At 39.7% G+C, this 18,050-nt stretch overlaps 2 protein-coding genes across 5 annotated transcripts; both read left to right on the top strand.

Moving 5' to 3' along the window:
• On the top strand, positions 1-13,181 carry frm (farmer). 3 transcript variants are annotated; one of them, XM_017148395.3, is made up of 12 exons: positions 42-111; positions 299-416; positions 6,350-6,479; positions 7,510-7,838; positions 8,316-8,544; positions 8,604-9,167; positions 10,302-10,340; positions 10,408-10,596; positions 10,663-10,725; positions 10,793-10,852; positions 10,907-10,981; positions 11,042-13,181. In XM_017148395.3, the coding sequence occupies exons 2-12, from the start codon at positions 393-395 to the stop codon at positions 12,586-12,588; spliced, it is 3,249 nt and encodes a 1,082-aa protein (XP_017003884.2). In that variant the 5' UTR covers positions 42-111; positions 299-392; the 3' UTR covers positions 12,589-13,181. The 3 variants fall into 3 exon arrangements, with proteins under 3 accessions (XP_044250378.1, XP_017003884.2, XP_070071386.1); XM_044394443.2 differs by lacking the exons at positions 7,510-7,838; positions 8,316-8,544; positions 8,604-9,167 and having other exon boundaries at positions 1-83; XM_070215285.1 differs by lacking the exons at positions 7,510-7,838; positions 8,316-8,544; positions 8,604-9,167 and having other exon boundaries at positions 43-111.
• Positions 13,182-15,844: 2,663 nt separating this feature from the next.
• LOC108061885 (keratin-associated protein 19-2) lies at positions 15,845-17,849 on the top strand. Of its 2 annotated transcripts, XM_070215786.1 has the most exons (4): positions 15,847-16,008; positions 16,079-16,190; positions 16,568-16,873; positions 17,422-17,849. In XM_070215786.1, exons 1-4 carry the CDS (start codon positions 15,973-15,975, stop codon positions 17,445-17,447), a joined length of 480 nt encoding a protein of 159 aa, XP_070071887.1. In that variant the 5' UTR covers positions 15,847-15,972; the 3' UTR covers positions 17,448-17,849. The 2 variants fall into 2 exon arrangements, with proteins under 2 accessions (XP_044250407.2, XP_070071887.1); XM_044394472.2 differs by lacking the exon at positions 17,422-17,849 and having other exon boundaries at positions 15,845-16,008; positions 16,568-17,133.
• Positions 17,850-18,050: the final 201 nt, after the last annotated feature.

Raw genomic sequence — 18,050 nt, 5'->3', positions numbered from 1 at the left:
GCCTTTTTGTTTCGCCTCTGCCTCTGTTTATATGGCTAAGACCCGATGCGTTCATCTTCAGTTCGTCCACATCGGTCACCACGGTATGAGCTCTAGTTTAGGCTCCTAAAAGTAAATACTAAAACACTACCCCCACCACAACTTGTGATCAAGCCAACCCAAGAGAACTGTACTAATTGCAAGGATAAACAAGACGGAATATTTGCAACAAATTCCCAAACTCTATATAGTGTTAAACTGTGTGCTCCTGCCTTCGTCCAAAATCCAACTAAAATAAGCCTTTTCTTCTTTCTTCAAGATTGGAAAAGGGATAACTGAGTTTATTCCATTGAAAAATTCAAAATATTTACTGGAGTTTGTTGTGTCAAAAAAACCATAAAATTCGTTGCAAAATGACGCGTGCAGCTCTTTGCATGGTAAGTTGATAATATAATTATAAAAAAAATATTTTTGAAAATCGGCAAAACATTTCGAAAAAAAATCTTTGTGTTCAAAAACTTAAAGATCATTAAAGTTGTTGATTAGTATTCTTAAAAATCCTCAGAATATTAAATCTTGAAACTTTGTCTCAAAAACTTAAAGATCATTAAAGTTTTTTACCACTATTTTGGGAAGTTAAAGATCATTAAAATTTTATTTGCGACATAAAACCCTTTGAAATGGAAATAAACTGAATTCCGGATTTTAAACGGATATAAAATCAATCGTTTATAGTTTGCATGATTTAAAATCGATTTCTTCAGCCAACCTCCGGCTACCAATTTAAATGTTATTTCATTTCATATTTTGTAATAACATTTAGCACTTGGCTAAAAATATTGTCAAACATGATATACAAATAAATACGTGAGAGATTCGTCTGCTTCGTTTGTTTGATCGCAAGCGAATATTTGAATATTTGAATGCATGGCAACCAAGTTTGAAGGCTTCGAGCTAAATAGAAAAAAATGCATAGTGAGCTCAGAACCAATATTTAAGACGGAATTCCTCTTTTAACGAGCGTTAACAAGTCCGGGTCAAATTATAACTATTTCGGTTTCAGTTTATTTGCCCAAGTATGGGCTCGAACTTAGTGGGGGGAATAATGATAATAATAATAGACAACCGGCATTTTTCTGGGCAAACAAATACAAATACCGGCAATTTCGTAACGAACCGATGCAAATGCGCTAGGTTCTTCTGTTTGCTTTACCGCACAACGCAAAAGTATTGCCCAGTTTTTATTTGACTGGAATTTTTTTCGTGCTGCTCACTCTGCTGACTTTTATTGTTGTCATTTGAAATCGAATCGATATTCGTAAATTCTGTTGTTGTTTTTATTTGGACGAGTCAACGGACAAAAATGTGGCAGCAGCAGAGAAAAACGTTGTTTACCAAAAATAACAAATTTCTGGCGGGGTATTTAACTAAGATTTAGTGATAGAGAGAGTTAAATTTAAATGATTTCGGATTTTGTTATTGTCTGCAATATGCAAATTCGCTTTTTGTATCATTTGTCACGTTTTTTTGCGCCAAAGGGAGCTTATATATTGTATAGTATTTCTGCGAAAGTTAAGGTTAAATTAACGCATGAGTCAAGGACTTGCTTCATTAGGAAAGACTATCACAAAAGAGTGCTAATTTTATTATGGCCGAAAAAAATTCTTAGATAATTTCTTAGATAATATCCAACCAAAGCTGTTAATTGTTTTTGCTTGTGACTGCTATTCTTTTTTTTGATTTGCGGTTTTATGAGCACCTAAATTCCCTCAAGGTGCCATAATGATGCTCTAAGTGAGCTGCGATACTATCTCGATTTGGGATAGCGAAAAATGGTTTCAGTCTGGCGCCTCTGTCACCTGCCAAAATGACCCCTTCCTTCCCAGTCTTTTGGTCTTTTGGGGTTAAGCTTTTGGGTTTCGGAATTTATCACCGTGGCCTGCGGCTTAAGCCTCTGTTTTGGGCCAAGATATTCAGCCAGACACGTACTCGGCAAACAAACAAAAAAAAAAGGGGGAAAAATGGAGGCGTCGGGGGCGAAAAATATTGTTAATGCCCAACGGCACTGCGTTGACAGGGCATCTCGCATCTTGGCCCGCAATTCTTTTTATTATAAATTTGTTCTCAACTTTGGTTGTGCGGAATTTTAAAGAGTCCGCGGAATTTTCTTTCCCCTTGCAATTTGAAGAGATTTAATCGCTCAGTAGGCAAAAGTTGAGTCATAAAATGGAGTAGCAAAAGTCGAGTGTTTGGCATGACAAACAGTTGGCTGCTGCTGTTGGCTTGTAGGCAATTGAAATAAATTACGGCATTTATTTGGTTGTAAAATAGAGCGTTAGGCATGTCAAATGAATAGTAAAACTTTACAGTTACAAAGGGAAATTTAAATAGGGCATAAAAAGAATTTATTAAGGAAATTGAGTAGATTTAGGAGTAGTTCTAAAGGTTTTATAAAATATTTATTTTATTAAAATATGATAAAAAATATTATACGAAATTTTACTTTCGTCGGATGCAAAAATAGGTCTTTCAATGTTCTGAGGGCCCAAAGAAAATACCTGTTAATGAACTTTTTGTCAACCTTCTACTCAGAACAACCTTACGTAAGAGTTCAGGGAACTTTACTGACTCCCCCATTCACTTTTATGGCTTATCAGCCTGACTATTCTTTCTACTCCCCGCTTGACTTTCGATATTTAAGGTCTGCGGTTTTTGTCTCGCATTAATTTATGGGCCTCCTTTGTTGGCATATGTCTATGGCCAATTTTAATATGGAATCTATATAGACGGAGAGACAAGAAATGCAAATTAGGTCTTGATCGCTAGTCGGCGATTAGAAGACGAGACAATCGCCAAAGGCGGCAGCTATGGCGATATATGGAGGCGATAATAGAGGAAGTCTTCGGGTTTTTGGCTTTGGTTTAAGTAAAAACGAAAACGTTATACAAAGAGTATATTTATCAAGCTCCCAGCTTCCAAATGCCAAAAGTTGAAAGTAAAAGTTTTTTAAACCAATATGATGTCATTCGGGATGCTCGAACGTGCCAAGCCCAACGGTTTATTTTTTAATTGCTTTAATAAATCAGAACAAGTCGAGTGGAAGTTCAGTGACAGCCGCGAAAGTTAATGAGCTACATTTGTGTAGACAAATTCCCAGCTTTGTCTGCTAATTTCATTTGTCTATCTATCGATGAGGTCCCGAAACTCATTAGCACTGTTCTGCTCCCAAAGAATTCTAGATGCGCGGCGCTAATTAAATTCGGGTCTGGATTAACTGGAAAATCCGAACCAGAAAAGGAACCAGAAAGCCCATAGCTGGTTATTCTCGTTCCCCCGATTTTATCATTCGATTTAAAATTGATTTTATTTTAAGTTTGCCAGGTTCTAAAAACTCCTTTTGTTACTGGGTGGAATTTTTTCCCTGTTTGTTAGGCATTTTTATTGTCATCTTGTTTATCATTTATCTCTTACTTTATACAAATGTTTGTCGGGGTGTTGAAACAGACATTTCACAATATCCAACAATGTTTCGTTTTCGTTCAAGAGAAATTTCACAATTCCCTGCAGACCCGAAAACTGCATCCAAAAAACAAAAACAATAAAAAGATGTCATCGATTAAGGTCGCCGTCCCGCAGTCAGTTGCATTTTGATTCGATTTATAAAAAACATACAGATAAACATAGAGATTTTCTTGTTCAATTTGTTGGCCGCCGGCAAAAGATCGACCTTGAAAAGTATAAATACTTACATGAAAAAAAGTTTCGCTCCAACCGCCAAAGGGCAAAAGCAGTCAAGATGCTTGAGCGAAAAGTGTGAGGATGACTAAACCGGTTGCTTTTCGAATGATGATTATTATGATCTTCAAGATGATTATGATGAGAAACCAAGATGTACACGAAATCATGTTAACAACAACCCAAAACAACCGAAACAACCGTCTTGTGCGTGCGAATAAGTCGATTAATAAATAGTCAACGGTGAGTTATGCAAAAATCTTCAAGATTCATTGGTTCATTGTGCATACTAGTGGTTCTACTTTGGTTCTCAAGGCGTAGCTATATGGCTACATGCGTTTTTTGGGTCACAACGTCAGTTGCCACTCGGTGTTTTTTTCTATTTTTCATGATCTATGCGACTTGGAATTGATTTACTGCATTCGCCACTCGAAACTCGCCTCTTCGCACTTCTTTTATGATCGACACGACGTCTGTATACATAAAATATAAAATTGTGGCCCACATTGGTTAGCTAGCCTTTTCAGTTTAATTGATTGGCAATTGATGTGAGGCTTTGTGCAGCGATCAGCAGTTGAAAAGCGGGCTTGGCTGCCCCTTCACTCAATTTGAGAGCCTAATTACAAATAACAAATGAATTTGTCAGATTTTGGGCTATACCAATTATGAGATCAGGGTAAACGTCAGGGGGTTTCTTTAAAAGTATATAAAATATTTAAAAATTTCGGAAACTAAATTCCAGCCATTTCTGATCAACTTAGTTGGATGTCTAGTTTCCCAGGAACTAAAGTTCTTTCTCCACTTACCTTATTCACAATTCAATAGCTCCTTCCCCCACTTTACCAATCAATCCATCACTTTTCCCCACACATGTCAACGAAAACAGTTTTCCTTGACATTAACTGAAAGGCAAAACTTACTCAATATGTTAGTTTCCCATGGGTGAAAGACAAAGTTGCAAACGTCGTAATCAACTGCCATAATAAGTTGAAAATCAATAAGGACCGAAAATAATGAGAAACTTTTGTAATATTTAACCAGCAGTTTTTCCATAGCAGACACGCTATGTGAAATGCGGAAAGAGAAAAAAAGGCAAATTTTTTATTTATGAAAAACTTGGCCTGCGGCTATGTGGGTGAGATGAAAACGACCTCTGTTGTCAGCAGCTGCTAGATATCATGGCATAATAAATTAAAAACAAAAATGTATTTTTTATGGACTCCAAAATGTGGTGTCCGAAAATGTCTGCATTTTTGATCAGTGGCGGAGATTTTGGAGCAGGCGATTTGGCAACAATTTAAACTTGAAGATATGCCAATCAAAAGACAGTTATCCGTCGAGCCACCGATTTGCATTAATGAGATTTCATATTTTGCCTTTGGAATCTGAGACTAAAATCTCAATCTCTCGAACCGTTTGATGGCCGCGATAGGCAAATAAATTTGTTTTATGAGAAATTCATTTGTTTTGTCGCCGCATTTTTTCTTCTTTTTGTTTTTTGGGTTTCCTTCACATGGTTTGGTTTCCACTTTGTTTGCACCCACAAAAAGACGCAAAATTATTGACCTTATCGCAGCCATTGATAGATAGATGGAATCTATGGCGGGTGTTAACCATAAAATGCCATTGTTTCGCCTTTAATTACTGCAATCCCTCTTTAACCTTAAGACAAACACACCCTCGCCTTTAAAGAGATGGAGGCTTAATTTGGCTATGAACGAATCTATCAAATTAAAAAAGAGAATTGAATTGATTACTTAGCATAAGGCGAAGGTCATTCTCCGCACCTGAAATGCTTCTTCTTTTTGCCTACGAACTCAGCGACATATTTAAGAATTATGACTTTATATATGAATTCTGTATTAGGATGGGTTTTAAATGAATTTCGTAAAAGAACTCGTTTTAATAAGGAAGTCTCTTTTGGCAAAGCCGGAACTTGGCTTGATTTTATTTATTAATTCTATGGGCAATTTATGCAAATCGATGGACGAAACAATTTCGTAATCTCAGATATTCAGGCAGAGATCTTCGGCAGAAAAAGATGATCCAACGATTATGTGGGACAGTTGAGAGCTAAAACTTGATAATCGATTTGCGGCTGCCACTCAGAATGCCAACAAGTGCATTTAGAACTAAGCTAATTGTCCATTACTGTCAGTGGAAGCCAACTAGTTTTTTAGTTTTCTTTGACTGTGACAAATCTTAGAAAATTAGCATGTTCTGCCAAATCGAAATCCAGTTCCAGTTTGCTAAAAAAGTCCGTCAACATTTGACGAGTGAGCCAAGAATGCGTTGTGATTCGATTATAATGCCTTTGACATTTTGCCAGCAATTTCGGTGAACGGTTTTCTGTTTTATTTTTTACTTTTCGCTTTGGTTTTCGAATCGAACCGGATCTAAATGGCCTGTTGGAGATACAAATAACCAAAAACGAGCTCGCGTTTTGACTCATCTCTAAAGCGGGGTATGCAAATTGAGTCGAGCCGAGAAAAGACTTAAATCTTTTGAGATACTAGCTTGGTTTTTGTGGGGGCGTGCCATGAATGTGACAAATATATTCCGACAGATGTAATTTTGTGGGTTTTTTACCTAGACACCAAACATTAATCATTCGCCTTCTTACTATTTTTTTCAGGCCGTCGCTTGCATTTTGATGCAATGCGTCTACTCGGCAAAGTTCGATGAACAGAACCGTCGTCTTATTCTCGATATAAACGACCAAAAGACAACGAACCGTCAATACTATTCGTCAAACGTTGACACAAGTAAGTGAAGCCGTTTAACAATTTTACTATCCGTGTAAGCCGCTTGAAAAAAAACCATCCAAAAAGTAAAACTAGAATCCAAACCCGATCCATTAATTTTTGTACTGCCCATCCATTTTTTGGTATGACCCATCCATGCAGTTAGTTAGTCCTTGTTTTTGTTATTTATATACCATTTAAGTAGTTAAATTGACCAACCAATTGTTATCGTAGTTGTTAGTAGTACCTTAGTCGTAAGTATTTGTATTACCACAACCCCCTATACAAAGCCCTGTTGTTAGATCAACCCACTTACATTAATCTATAATCTATACCCCAAAAACCGAAACAACAACCAATTGTAGTACCCCTCTATATTCTATATATATTCATTATATATATCTCCGTAGCAGCTTTACTAAACTCACCCAGTAGAACTCGTAGTATGCGTCGTAGCTATACTCAAATTGTAAATATATACACGCTCAACAATCAATCAACCATTTACCTATACCTCTCTCTCTCTCTCTCTTATCCTATGCTACTTTCTCCTTCTCTTACATATAAATATATATACACTTCCTTCAACAGTTTTATGTAGGCATTTGTTCTTCGTTGGCCAAAAGCTCTACATGAGACCTCTTTAAAAATGCTTCGCATACTCATAACTCTACCTCACCACCTCAAAATTGAAATACTCCAACCAAAAAAACTAGAAAAAAAAAAATTAAACCAACAACAGCACACAACAAACACCAACATTTTCTTTATACCAACCTCATCTGATTAGGTTATCTGTGAAACTTTCAGTTACAGCGCCCTTTTAAGAGATGTTAGATCACAGTCAGATCAGAGTTAGTCGAGAGTCTTAGGGTTATATAAACACACCATTTACAGGTTCTCACAGCACAGCACTCCAATAAATTAAAAACAAAACACCAAAACGTTATACTCTAAACATTACTCTTCCAAAAAACCCTCAAAAACAAACAACCCCACCAAAAACCCAACCAAACCGACACATGAACATGATCATCAACCACCACTAAAGATGCCTATCGATATGGCTACGATGTCGGCAAGACCGGCAACTTCCATCACGAGACCCGCGGTCCCGATGGAGTGACCTACGGCTGCTACGGCCTCATCGATCCCTACCATCTCCTCCGGGCAACACACTACGTGGCCGATGCCCACGGCTACCGCACCGTGGAGCCGGAGAAGCCGGTGGAGACCTTCCCGCCTCATCTGTACAAGGAGACCGACGGCGGTCCCTCCGAGCCGGGCATCCTGCTGCAGTGGGAGGAACTGTACTTCCCCATTGGATGTGGAAAGTTTGCGAATGGCGCCCAACATGGCGTACCATTCTTCCTCGAAGATGTAAGGGTTGTAGGGATTGATCCCTGGGATTTAACTGGTCATTTTCTGGAATCTTAAATCACTGAAAGGAATCCTTTTGGTTAATACACAGAGAGATCACATTGTTCTTGAATTAAGGGCAATTGTTCTTGAATTGGTAACATTTGTTCTTGAATTGAGAGCATTTGTTCTTGCATTTAGAGCATTTGTTCTTGAATTGGGAACATTTGTTCTTGAATTGAGAGCATTTTTTCATGAATTGGGAGCATTTGTTCTTGAATTTAGAGCATTTGTTCTTGAATTGGGAACATTTCTTCTCGAATTGAGAGCATTTGTTCTTGAATTGAGAATATTTTTTCTTGAATTGGGAATATTTGTTCTTGAATGTAGAACATTTTGTTCTTAAAATCCTCTTTGTGTACCATTCTATAAAATGACCATTAACCCCAGCTGGAACTCCCTTCTAACCCACAACACACACAAAAACATATTTTCCAGTTCAAGAACAAGGGCGGTAGCAACGATGCGATACCATCGTTCTCGGCCAACACAATTGTGATTAAGGGCTCCGACCAGAAGAGTCTGCCCATCCACAAGCCCACCGGCCCACTGGTGCCCCAGGGCACGGGGATCTTTGGCACGGACAAGGGTCATTCGGATCTCAGCCATCCCGGCGATCAGGCGCCGTCCTTCCATTCGGTGAACACCCTGCTACCGGGCAGCAATAGTGAGCAATGAGCGAGGAGTCTTACGGATGGGAAACTGCAAAGTTTGTGTCCTTTTTAGATGATGGCCAGTACGTGCCGGATAGCAATCCGTATGTGCATGTGATTGGACCCAATGGAGGAGTCGGAGGCAGCGGCTCTGGCGGCGGTTTCGGTGGAAATGGAGGATTTGGAGGAAATGGCGGGTTTGGACCCAATGGACCTAATGGACCCAACGGACCCAATGGACCAAATGGACCCAATGGACCACCTGGACCTCCTGGACCACCGGGTCCAGTCGGCGCGGGAGGAGGAGCCTCAGGAAAACCGGTCTACAAGGATGGTGATCGCACTGGCCTGGGCGCTGGATCCGGAATCGGTTCCGGCGATCGCATTAGCACCGGAAACGGTGGTGGTGTTGGATCCGGCGATCGTTATGTCACCGGAAACGGTGGTGCAAGTGGCGCCGGCGGTCGCTATACCACCGGAAACGGTGGTGCCGTCGGTGGCGGCGATCGCACCGGAACCGGAAGCGGTTTCGGAATCAGCGCCGGTGGCCAGTATCGCCCGGACAATGAGGGAACCTACACGAGCACCTACACGCACACCGAGACCGGTTTTCCTGGGGCGGTTCCATATGTTCCAGGTTAGCCCTCCAAACGATTTACTTCGATTTACGCTTGGAGAGCAAAATTTGAACGAGCTGCGGATGTGGAGTGGATTTATAATAATAGAATAATACTCAATGACAAAAGGTTCCAATATCATACAACGAAATATTCCTCATTCTTATACGCGCGTTTCAAGTTCGTTCAAATTTCTCTCTTCAAGGCTTTTAGTTTGTAAGCTCAAGCAATCTTAAACGTATGTCTATTTTACCATAATTCTTACTTAAACTTTAAACTATTTTAAGGACTTTTCGTTTATTTTCAGCCAAAAACCTAATTTCTATATTTTTACTTTGCAATTTCCCCTCCCTCGAAAAAAAAGAACACACACACACACATATATAAGTCAGGCAATATGCTAGGGCACGTTTTTTTGATTTTTAGTTATCCTTTATCAGAGCACCCAAATCCCAAGAGCGCACAATCCCAAACTATATTATATTTATATTCCTATACCTCACTTTCTATTCCTCCTGCACAAATTGAATGAAAAGAAAAAAGAGAATAGCAATTTGATCACAAATTCTGTTTCTCAGCATGTTCATTTGGCTGAGATCCGATTATCACAGTTATATCACCCATGCTTGCACCGATTCTTCAGTTCAACACCCTACACCTACACACCTACACCTACACACCCACACAAGTACACACATTTATTGTAAAATAATTACACGGCACATGAAAAAAAAAGAAAAAATATAACCGCTTGAGCAATGGCTATTAATCAACTCTACAACTGCAACTAACAATTAATACCTATGATTTATTTTTGACTGGTTTTCGGTACTCCTGATCCCCCAACTAAACCCATAGTTTAATACTAATTCCATTCTACTTGTTTGCTTTGTTGTGATGATTTTTGTTTACTTTTTTGGTGACGGCATAGATCGTTTAGCAAGTAACTTTTGAATGTATTCTAATGTTATGTAATTATGTAGACCAGTTTTAGACAATCCATTGTTTGTAGTTTATATATTGTTTAATATTTACTTGTATCTAGTTGCTAGTATCTGTAACCGTAGTTAATTCGTGAGCATGTAGAAAGTACACTTTTACACTGCACAGTTTCTAATCGAACGATTTCTATGATCTTAAAATCTACTCTCTAGATAACGGTAAATATAACGACAACAGCGGACGCTATAACGGTGAGTTAATATTGAAAAAGTATTTTATGAGCTATAAATACTCATGTACTCCTTATTCTATCAACAGGTATTAACGATGGTCGGTATTATCACGATGATTCGGGCAAATATGTTCACGTTGAAGGCCCCACTGGACCACCAGCACCTCCATATGTCCATGTTGTTGGACCCGAAGGCGGATATGGCGGCAACGGCGGCAACGGAGACGGCGGCGGCGTAGGCCCAGGCGGCCCAGGAGGACCTAAAGGACCTGGCGGTAGAATTTTGGATAATTCTGTGATTTAAAAACATTTTTATAATAATTTTGAAACCCGCTTTCTAGGCCCCAAGGGACCCAACGGACCCAACGGACCTCCCGGACCCCCCGGCCCACCCGGACCACCTGGTAAGTTTTTGGAAAACTATTTTTTCGGGAGCTGTTAGATCTAACAACCTGTATACGTATTATCTAGGACCTCCCGGACCCAAGGGACCTACTAAGCCCGGACCTTTCGGACCCCCGGGACCACCCGGTAAGTTTAAGAAAGCTTTCCTATTATTTAGCTGCTTACTTACTACTACTTCAGGCCCACCCGGACCCACTCGTCCCGGACCTTATGGACCTCCCGGACCACCCGGCCCAACTCGTCCCGGCCCACCAGGTAGGATACCCTATAGATACCCATTTTAGAAATAGAATCTAAAACTAAAATACCTTTCAGGACCTTCTCCCACCGATCCCCGTTACTCGGACAAGGAGACGCCCGGCTACCTGCCACCTCAGCAAAAGGGTAACATCTCCAAGCCACCTCCATCCTACTCACAAACCATTGAAATTGAACCACCTAAAACAGTTTTTAAGCCCAATTACGAACACAACAATGATTATGTTATTAAGAAAGTGCCTGTAACGACTAAACCACCACTAACCTATATTCCTCCTTCTTTCCCAAACACTCCAAAACCCTACGTTCCCGTTCCCGTTCCCGTTCCTCAACCGCCATCCCAAAAAATAACCACGACGACGATCGTACAGCCAAAGGTCCCGGCTATCATTATTGAGAAGGATAAGCCACATAAGAGCGTTACGACACCGCCAGTGACAACGGGTAATATTGAAAACCACACGTACCTACCACCACCACCGCCGACTCCGAAATACGTGACCAAGACACCGACTCCGAAACCAACTCCGATACCCATCCATTACGAGCCCTCGACTCCACGACCTTTCGAAAAGGTGGTGATAACCTCACCGCCACAGATCCAATACCATACGCCACAGGTCCCAACCGTGGTGAACGTACCCAAACAACCCGTGACTGTTCCACCGTACAAACCCGTGACACGACCTCCCCCAGTTTACGTTGAACCCAAAGTAACGCCACGTCCCTCTCCCCCATTGCATGTGCCATCGATATCGATCAGCGATCAGTCCTGTGTTTGTAACGCCGATAAGACGCACTCATCGAAAAGCACCCTTACCTCAACCACAAGCACAACCACAACCACGAACTCCTATCCCAATCCCGCCTCCGTTGACTTTAACAAACAATTTTCCGGCTTCAATGGACAAGCAAACTTCGGCAGCATAATAAACGCCATGTCACTGACCCAACTGCCGGTGATACCCCAGGCACCCGGACAGCCGGCCTTCTATCCGCCGGACAAGATCCCCAAGGGCGCTGTTATCGCTCTCATGCCCGTGGTGATCCTGCCCCAGGAGTACTATTCCAATTGTGACGACAACTCGATCAATCAACACTCGAACATCGATCCCTTCCCGCTGGGCGTTCAGCCGGGCGTATCCTTTAGCCTTCATTCGGTGCTGACGGGTTCGGCGCCCAAGGATCAATGCATGTGCCCCTGTTCGTGCACCCAGAACCTGCCGTCGAGATTACACAAGAAACGCGAAGCCAGCGAAGCTGAGGCTCCAGTGGAGGTTAAACACGAAGCCGCTGCCTCCGAAGAGGTGAAGACCCTGGTCGATTCCCTGCCAGCCGCCTCGGAAGAGGTCAAGGTTAAGGTCGCCGAACCAGTGGCGCCCGAACAGGTTAAGGCCGAGGCTGTGGCCGAACCCAAGCCCGCAGCATCCGAAGAGGTCAAGGTGAAGGTTGAGCCCGTTGCAGCGGCCTCCGAAGAGGTCAAAGTTGCGGCTGAACCCGTTTCAGCGGCCTCCGAAGAAGTCAAAGTAAAGGTTGAACCCGAAGCAGAGAAAACCCTGGCTGACCCTAAACCAGAAATCAAGGCGACTAGCGAGACGAACTAAGACAAGGACAAAAGAGAGAGGACTACCCAATATCCCTAATCCCAGATCCCCGCTTAATCCCATCCCAACCAAGATCCCTCCTCTCCCACGAAAAAAACTAAACCTAGTCTAAGTGTTTTTAGTGTCAACCAGCATTTAAGAAGGGTCTAAATCGAATGGAGAACCCAGCTAATGTGTTCGCTTTCTTGTGTTATTTCTAAATCGAATTCGATGATATTGTTTTCCTCACACCTTTGGTAAATGCACTCCAGACCGCCTGTCCACGATGAGTTTCGGAGCTCTCTAATTGAATATTATCTCCTTTAAATACCATTTTGTAATCTAAAATATTTCCTCTACGAGAGAGCACTGAGAATTGGCAAAAACTTAGAAGAAGAATTGAGCGAAAATTGTCCTGTGACATGTTGTTTATTATGCATTTGTGTATGCTTTTTATTTTTTATGATTTTGTTCAGTTTTATTTCTTTATGATTTTTTATCAACTTTAGTTCTTAGTTTATTTAATGTCTACTCTAATAATGATTGAGACGGAATAATGAATTGTTATGTCAAAAGAGAAATGTGAAATTAAATAAAATGTAAGAAAAAATGCAGCCCGTTTTAATTTATTTATTTGTTTAGCGAAAAATGGAAATTGGGCGGCCTTCGATTGGATTAACTTGGAAAATGGAGACAATTAGAAGTTGGCCATTTATTTATTTTGGATACAAGAGGCTAAAGTCTCCTTGTGATACCTTAGATGAGGACCCAATGCCACTAATAAAGCTCTGACCTACATACTTATAATTACTCTCTGGCATAAAGATAAATAAGTACATATGCTGCTATGGACAAATTGGCTTGTGTTACAGATGGGGTGCCACTTTGTAGTTACACATTTTACCTCGGCTACATTTGAAAAGAAGTTTGTACACAGTATTTGAACGTTTCGACTATGAAATACCTACAGATTTGTTACAAAATATGTAGTATACCTAAAGGGCGTTTTGATCGTTAAAAACCTTACCTTAAAAACGACATTTGAAATGTTTGTATAGTAAATTTAATGTATAAACACACACTGGCGCCACTAAGTAATTCTGTGTTTCTACAGTACTTCCACAGAGTTATGCCTAAAAGTATACTGACATCAGTGAAAGTTAATTTTTCATTTGACTTAAAAACTATGAAAATAAGCATAATAAATAATTTTAATATTTTAATATCATTTTAAATACATATTCATTAACAAATTACTGATTTAATTCTATAATCTTGCAACTTTCTTTGAAATGAGTTTTGACCCTGCTTTGATGGATTTAGTATCTTTAAGAAATCTTTTTGAAGTTGGATGATGGCCTAATTTAAATTTATTGATACAAAAGCCATCCCAACGAATCGTAGTCCCCAACCTTGTTAACATCAAGATTGAACCTCCTTCTAAACAAGTTCAAGAATCCAATTTGGAAATTAAATCTTTATAAAAAATAAGTGAAAATGATGTTCATAATGAGTGGTGTGTGCCGCAATCATCGACGCTTGCCAGCAACTAAGGGGTATTAAGTGGGTATATAAGGCTTACAAACTTAAAAATTAAACTGATTTGTAAATTATGTAAACAATTTTTCAACATAATGGTTGTAAATTTATAAGTCCGAATTTTCCAGGGTTTCTTACGGTCGACTCCTGCTAATTAGATTTATCTGTCGCTCATGGTGCGTAAAATGGCTGTCGGCATGAAATATCTGCCAACAAAATTTCCCATTTGCAAATATGTATAAGTCTCTTTTCTTCTTCTCCCGTTTTGCGTTTGGAGTGGTGTTCAATGCATGAGCCAGTCAGTGAGCTCCTTGGAAAATGGAAAAGAATAGACGAACAAAAACAAGCAGGGAAGCCAACGTTGAAATGGAGACTTTTGTTTATTTTTTGTTATTCTGCTGTTTTGGTTCTTTGTTGTTTCGAAAGGTATAGAATGGAATTCAAGGCAATTGAATACCTTTAAGGATCGGAAGGCTTGGCAAAATTTTGCCCAAAGCTTAAAGCAAACAGAGCTGGGGATATTTTATTAGCATTTATTAAATTACTAGCTGGTACATTGTTATCTTTTTGGAGCAAGGAATTTAAATAAAATTCCATATTCCGACATGTGGATCTCATTAGACGAGTATTTAATATTAAATGCAAGACAAGATGAGTCGCAACTTGTAACCATTTTACCTTCAGTGAATGTGTAACCCAGTTTTTGGGATAAATTTTACGACCATGTTGGGTAAATAACTAGAGAGTTGCAATACCCGCATGTCGCAAAATACCCGATACTTTTCACACTTTGGTATCTTTGACTCTAGCTGTGAACTCTTCAGTTGGTTTAGGGCTTTGGGTGGAGGTCAAAATTCGGGTAAATACAAATACACTTTGAGATAATTTCTAGTTCGAGTCGTATTTTAGGTTTTATGAATGAGTTTACAACTACTCAAGGTCTTTTAAAGATTATGAAATATATTTGGAGTTCTTTGGGTTCCACCGGCGATTATGCAACAGAATAGCGCTAAAGGAAAAAGTTCACAAGACCCAACAAAAAGCCAAGTAAGCTAAATATTTAGACAGCAAACTCTCTGTGGATAATTGGAATTAAAGATATACTAAACAAACGCGACCTGGCTGGCAGCGTTTTGGTATTCTCATTCATTGCGATGGCCAGGCGGTGAAACTTGAAAGAAATGCGATCTGTGAACTAAGGGTAAATATTCAATGGTTTACCGGGGCGGGGCGTTTTCCTCTGTTTTTATTTATTATTTTTGTTTCTGTTTCGGTTTTTTTTTGCCTTTTGCTATTTGTGTTTGTTAAAGTTTTGCAAAGGCAAATAGGTAAAATTAAACTCAACTCACGCACTGGCAAGATGGGGCATTTATTTTGTCACCTGCCTCGTGTAATTGAGAATAATACTCGCTATTATTAAATAATAATAATAATGCATAATCTGACTGACATCTGACTGCCTGCTCAGAATGCTTAGAACTCTTTAGGGCTGGATTTTCCATTCCCACCTGAAGTTTCGCTTTGGCCATCGCAACGTGTCGTATGAGTAATAAAACCGAGCTTGGCTTCCAAGTGAGATAGAAAAGTGCGACAAGTGCGAGATGCCAGAGTTGGGGGCTTTGTTTATTTTTGTTTCTGTCTTAGCGACGTCGACAGCGACTTGCGACTTCAACTTGAGCGTAGCAACTCAGCCGGAAAATGAAAAATATAAATTGGCCCCTCGTCTGAGAAACAGAATTATTTAACGTCCAACAACCGGGCCAAGCAGTTGTCTTGGTTTCAAAAAAGCTCTCTGTTACGTACTTCGCCGGGAAGTTTACTGTATTCTGATTGTTTCGCTTTTTAAAATAGTCAAAATCAGCCGGTATGTTCGTCATCATCATGAAGCTATTTACTCTAATGGTGAGTGCTCTGAGCGATATCCAATTTGCGTAAAGACCCGAAAACAAAAGCCCTTAAAATGACATTTCAGTTGGCCGTAACTGGAGTCTGGAGCGCCGTCCTGCCCGAAAATCAGCAGGTGGCAACTGCGGCCAGGACGACGGGGTCAGGTGACTTAGCCACCGCCGAGACTTCAGCCAAGTGTAAGTAAAATTCATTTAATTCAGTGTTTTCTTAGAAATAAAAACATCGTGTTAAAAACTGAAGTTCTAAAATATCTTTATTTAATATTCCTTAAAAATATTAAATGAATCATTTTCATTTGGCTATTATTTAAACTAAATTTTCGTATATTTCTGGTATAAAAACTAACTAAAAAGATTTATGGAACTTTAAAAAAATACCTTCATATTTTATTTTACTTAGAAATATACTTTTAAAATACCTAAATTAATTAATCATTAATCTTAGAAAATAAAATTTCTTTAAAAAAAATCTTTAAATTAATAATTTTAGTTTAGTTTATTTAAATTACATTTTCTTATAATTTTCGTATTTTCTGGTATTTTTTCCCTCTTAGTGCTAAATCTTTTTGGAACTGGCTCTGGTTATCCCAACTATGGCTACAACTACAATCGCCCGATAAACGGCTACTATCCCGGCCAGAATACGAATTTCTATGGATCATCGGGATATTATCCCGGTTCGGGTTATGGCTCTAATACTTACTATCCCAACCAGGCGAGCTATGGATATGGATCGTCGAATTACTACCCAACGCAGGGATATAACTATTATTCGACCAGCAGTTATCCCACCACAAATATTCTGGGATCGCAAGGAGGCAGTGGATATAATGGATATGGTGGATATGGCGGCTATGGAGGTAATGGAGGTTTGAGGCAATATTCAGGCTATTGGCAGCGGGATTATCAGGGTCAGCGGAATCGCGGCTATGGCTACTACGATGATACAGATCGTTTTGGTCTGCCTGCCTCCAGAGATCGTGGCTACAGCTCGAGTTCCTATCGTGGCTATAACTAAGTATCTGCTTTCTGTGTGCGTCTCTTGTTATTGCATTTTTGTTACCGCTTTTCCACCGCTTTAAACCCCTTGACTAATAAAAAAAACACAATGATACCTCAACTGCTACTAATTTAATGTGTAAGTTGTCGCTTTAGCTTGGCGCGTAATTAATCTGCTTCTAGGTTACATTTCCATGAGGCTTGAGGCATTCAAATTACCTGCGGACACGCCCAATTGCACACTCAAATTTGCCCATTTGTCATTCGTTCATATTCATGCGCTCAGAAAAAAAGCAACCAAAGCCTCTCAAAATTAATTGAATTTTTTCAGCTTCATACCAAAAGTTGACTATACTTATTTTTTGTGTTTTTGGCCTCATCGCGTTGCCAACTTTTGTTTCATTTACAGGCTATGTGCGCACCACTTTTGGCTAAAATAAAACCGCCAAGAACTTAACCAAATGTTACACTCCGGCACTTCGCATCAAAATCAACACACAAAAAGATCGTAAAACTTATATAAGCAAATTTATTAGGAAACAAAGGCGAAATAACCTCTGAGACGGAGCCCCTTTAACATTGCACAGAAAATCTCCTCAAGTTTTTGCGGAGGAGACAAAGTCTGAGCAGCATCTTGACTACCAAGTCTTAAATTTTAAGTTAAGTAAAGTCATGTTTATGCTTTTCCCCTTCGGCTGCTGCTGCTTCTGCATCAAGCTCGTAAATGCAGTGGAGCAAAATTTGCGCTGGAATTTTCCCGGGAAAGTGCTGAGAGCAATTTGTGATAAGCTAATAGATTTCCCCTGTTAAATAAAGCAATCATTTTCCACAAATTTATGTGAGCCATAAGAAAATTAATTAAACTGAGGAGGAGGTAAAGTAAAATTTTTTGGCTAGGAAGCTAAGAAAATTTCCATACTGGAAAAATATGGTTTTGGTTAGAAGGTAACAAAACTTTTAGCTGTTATCTTTAACATTCCAAAGGAAAACAAAGCTAGAGTTCATTAAAATTATTTGCAAATTTCTTCAGAAGCAAAC

The sequence above is a fragment of the Drosophila takahashii genome, chromosome 3L, assembly GCF_030179915.1.
Source record: "Drosophila takahashii strain IR98-3 E-12201 chromosome 3L, DtakHiC1v2, whole genome shotgun sequence".
NCBI lineage: Eukaryota > Metazoa > Arthropoda > Insecta > Diptera > Drosophilidae > Drosophila > Drosophila takahashii.
This window is presented reverse-complemented; position numbering and strand designations above follow the sequence as displayed.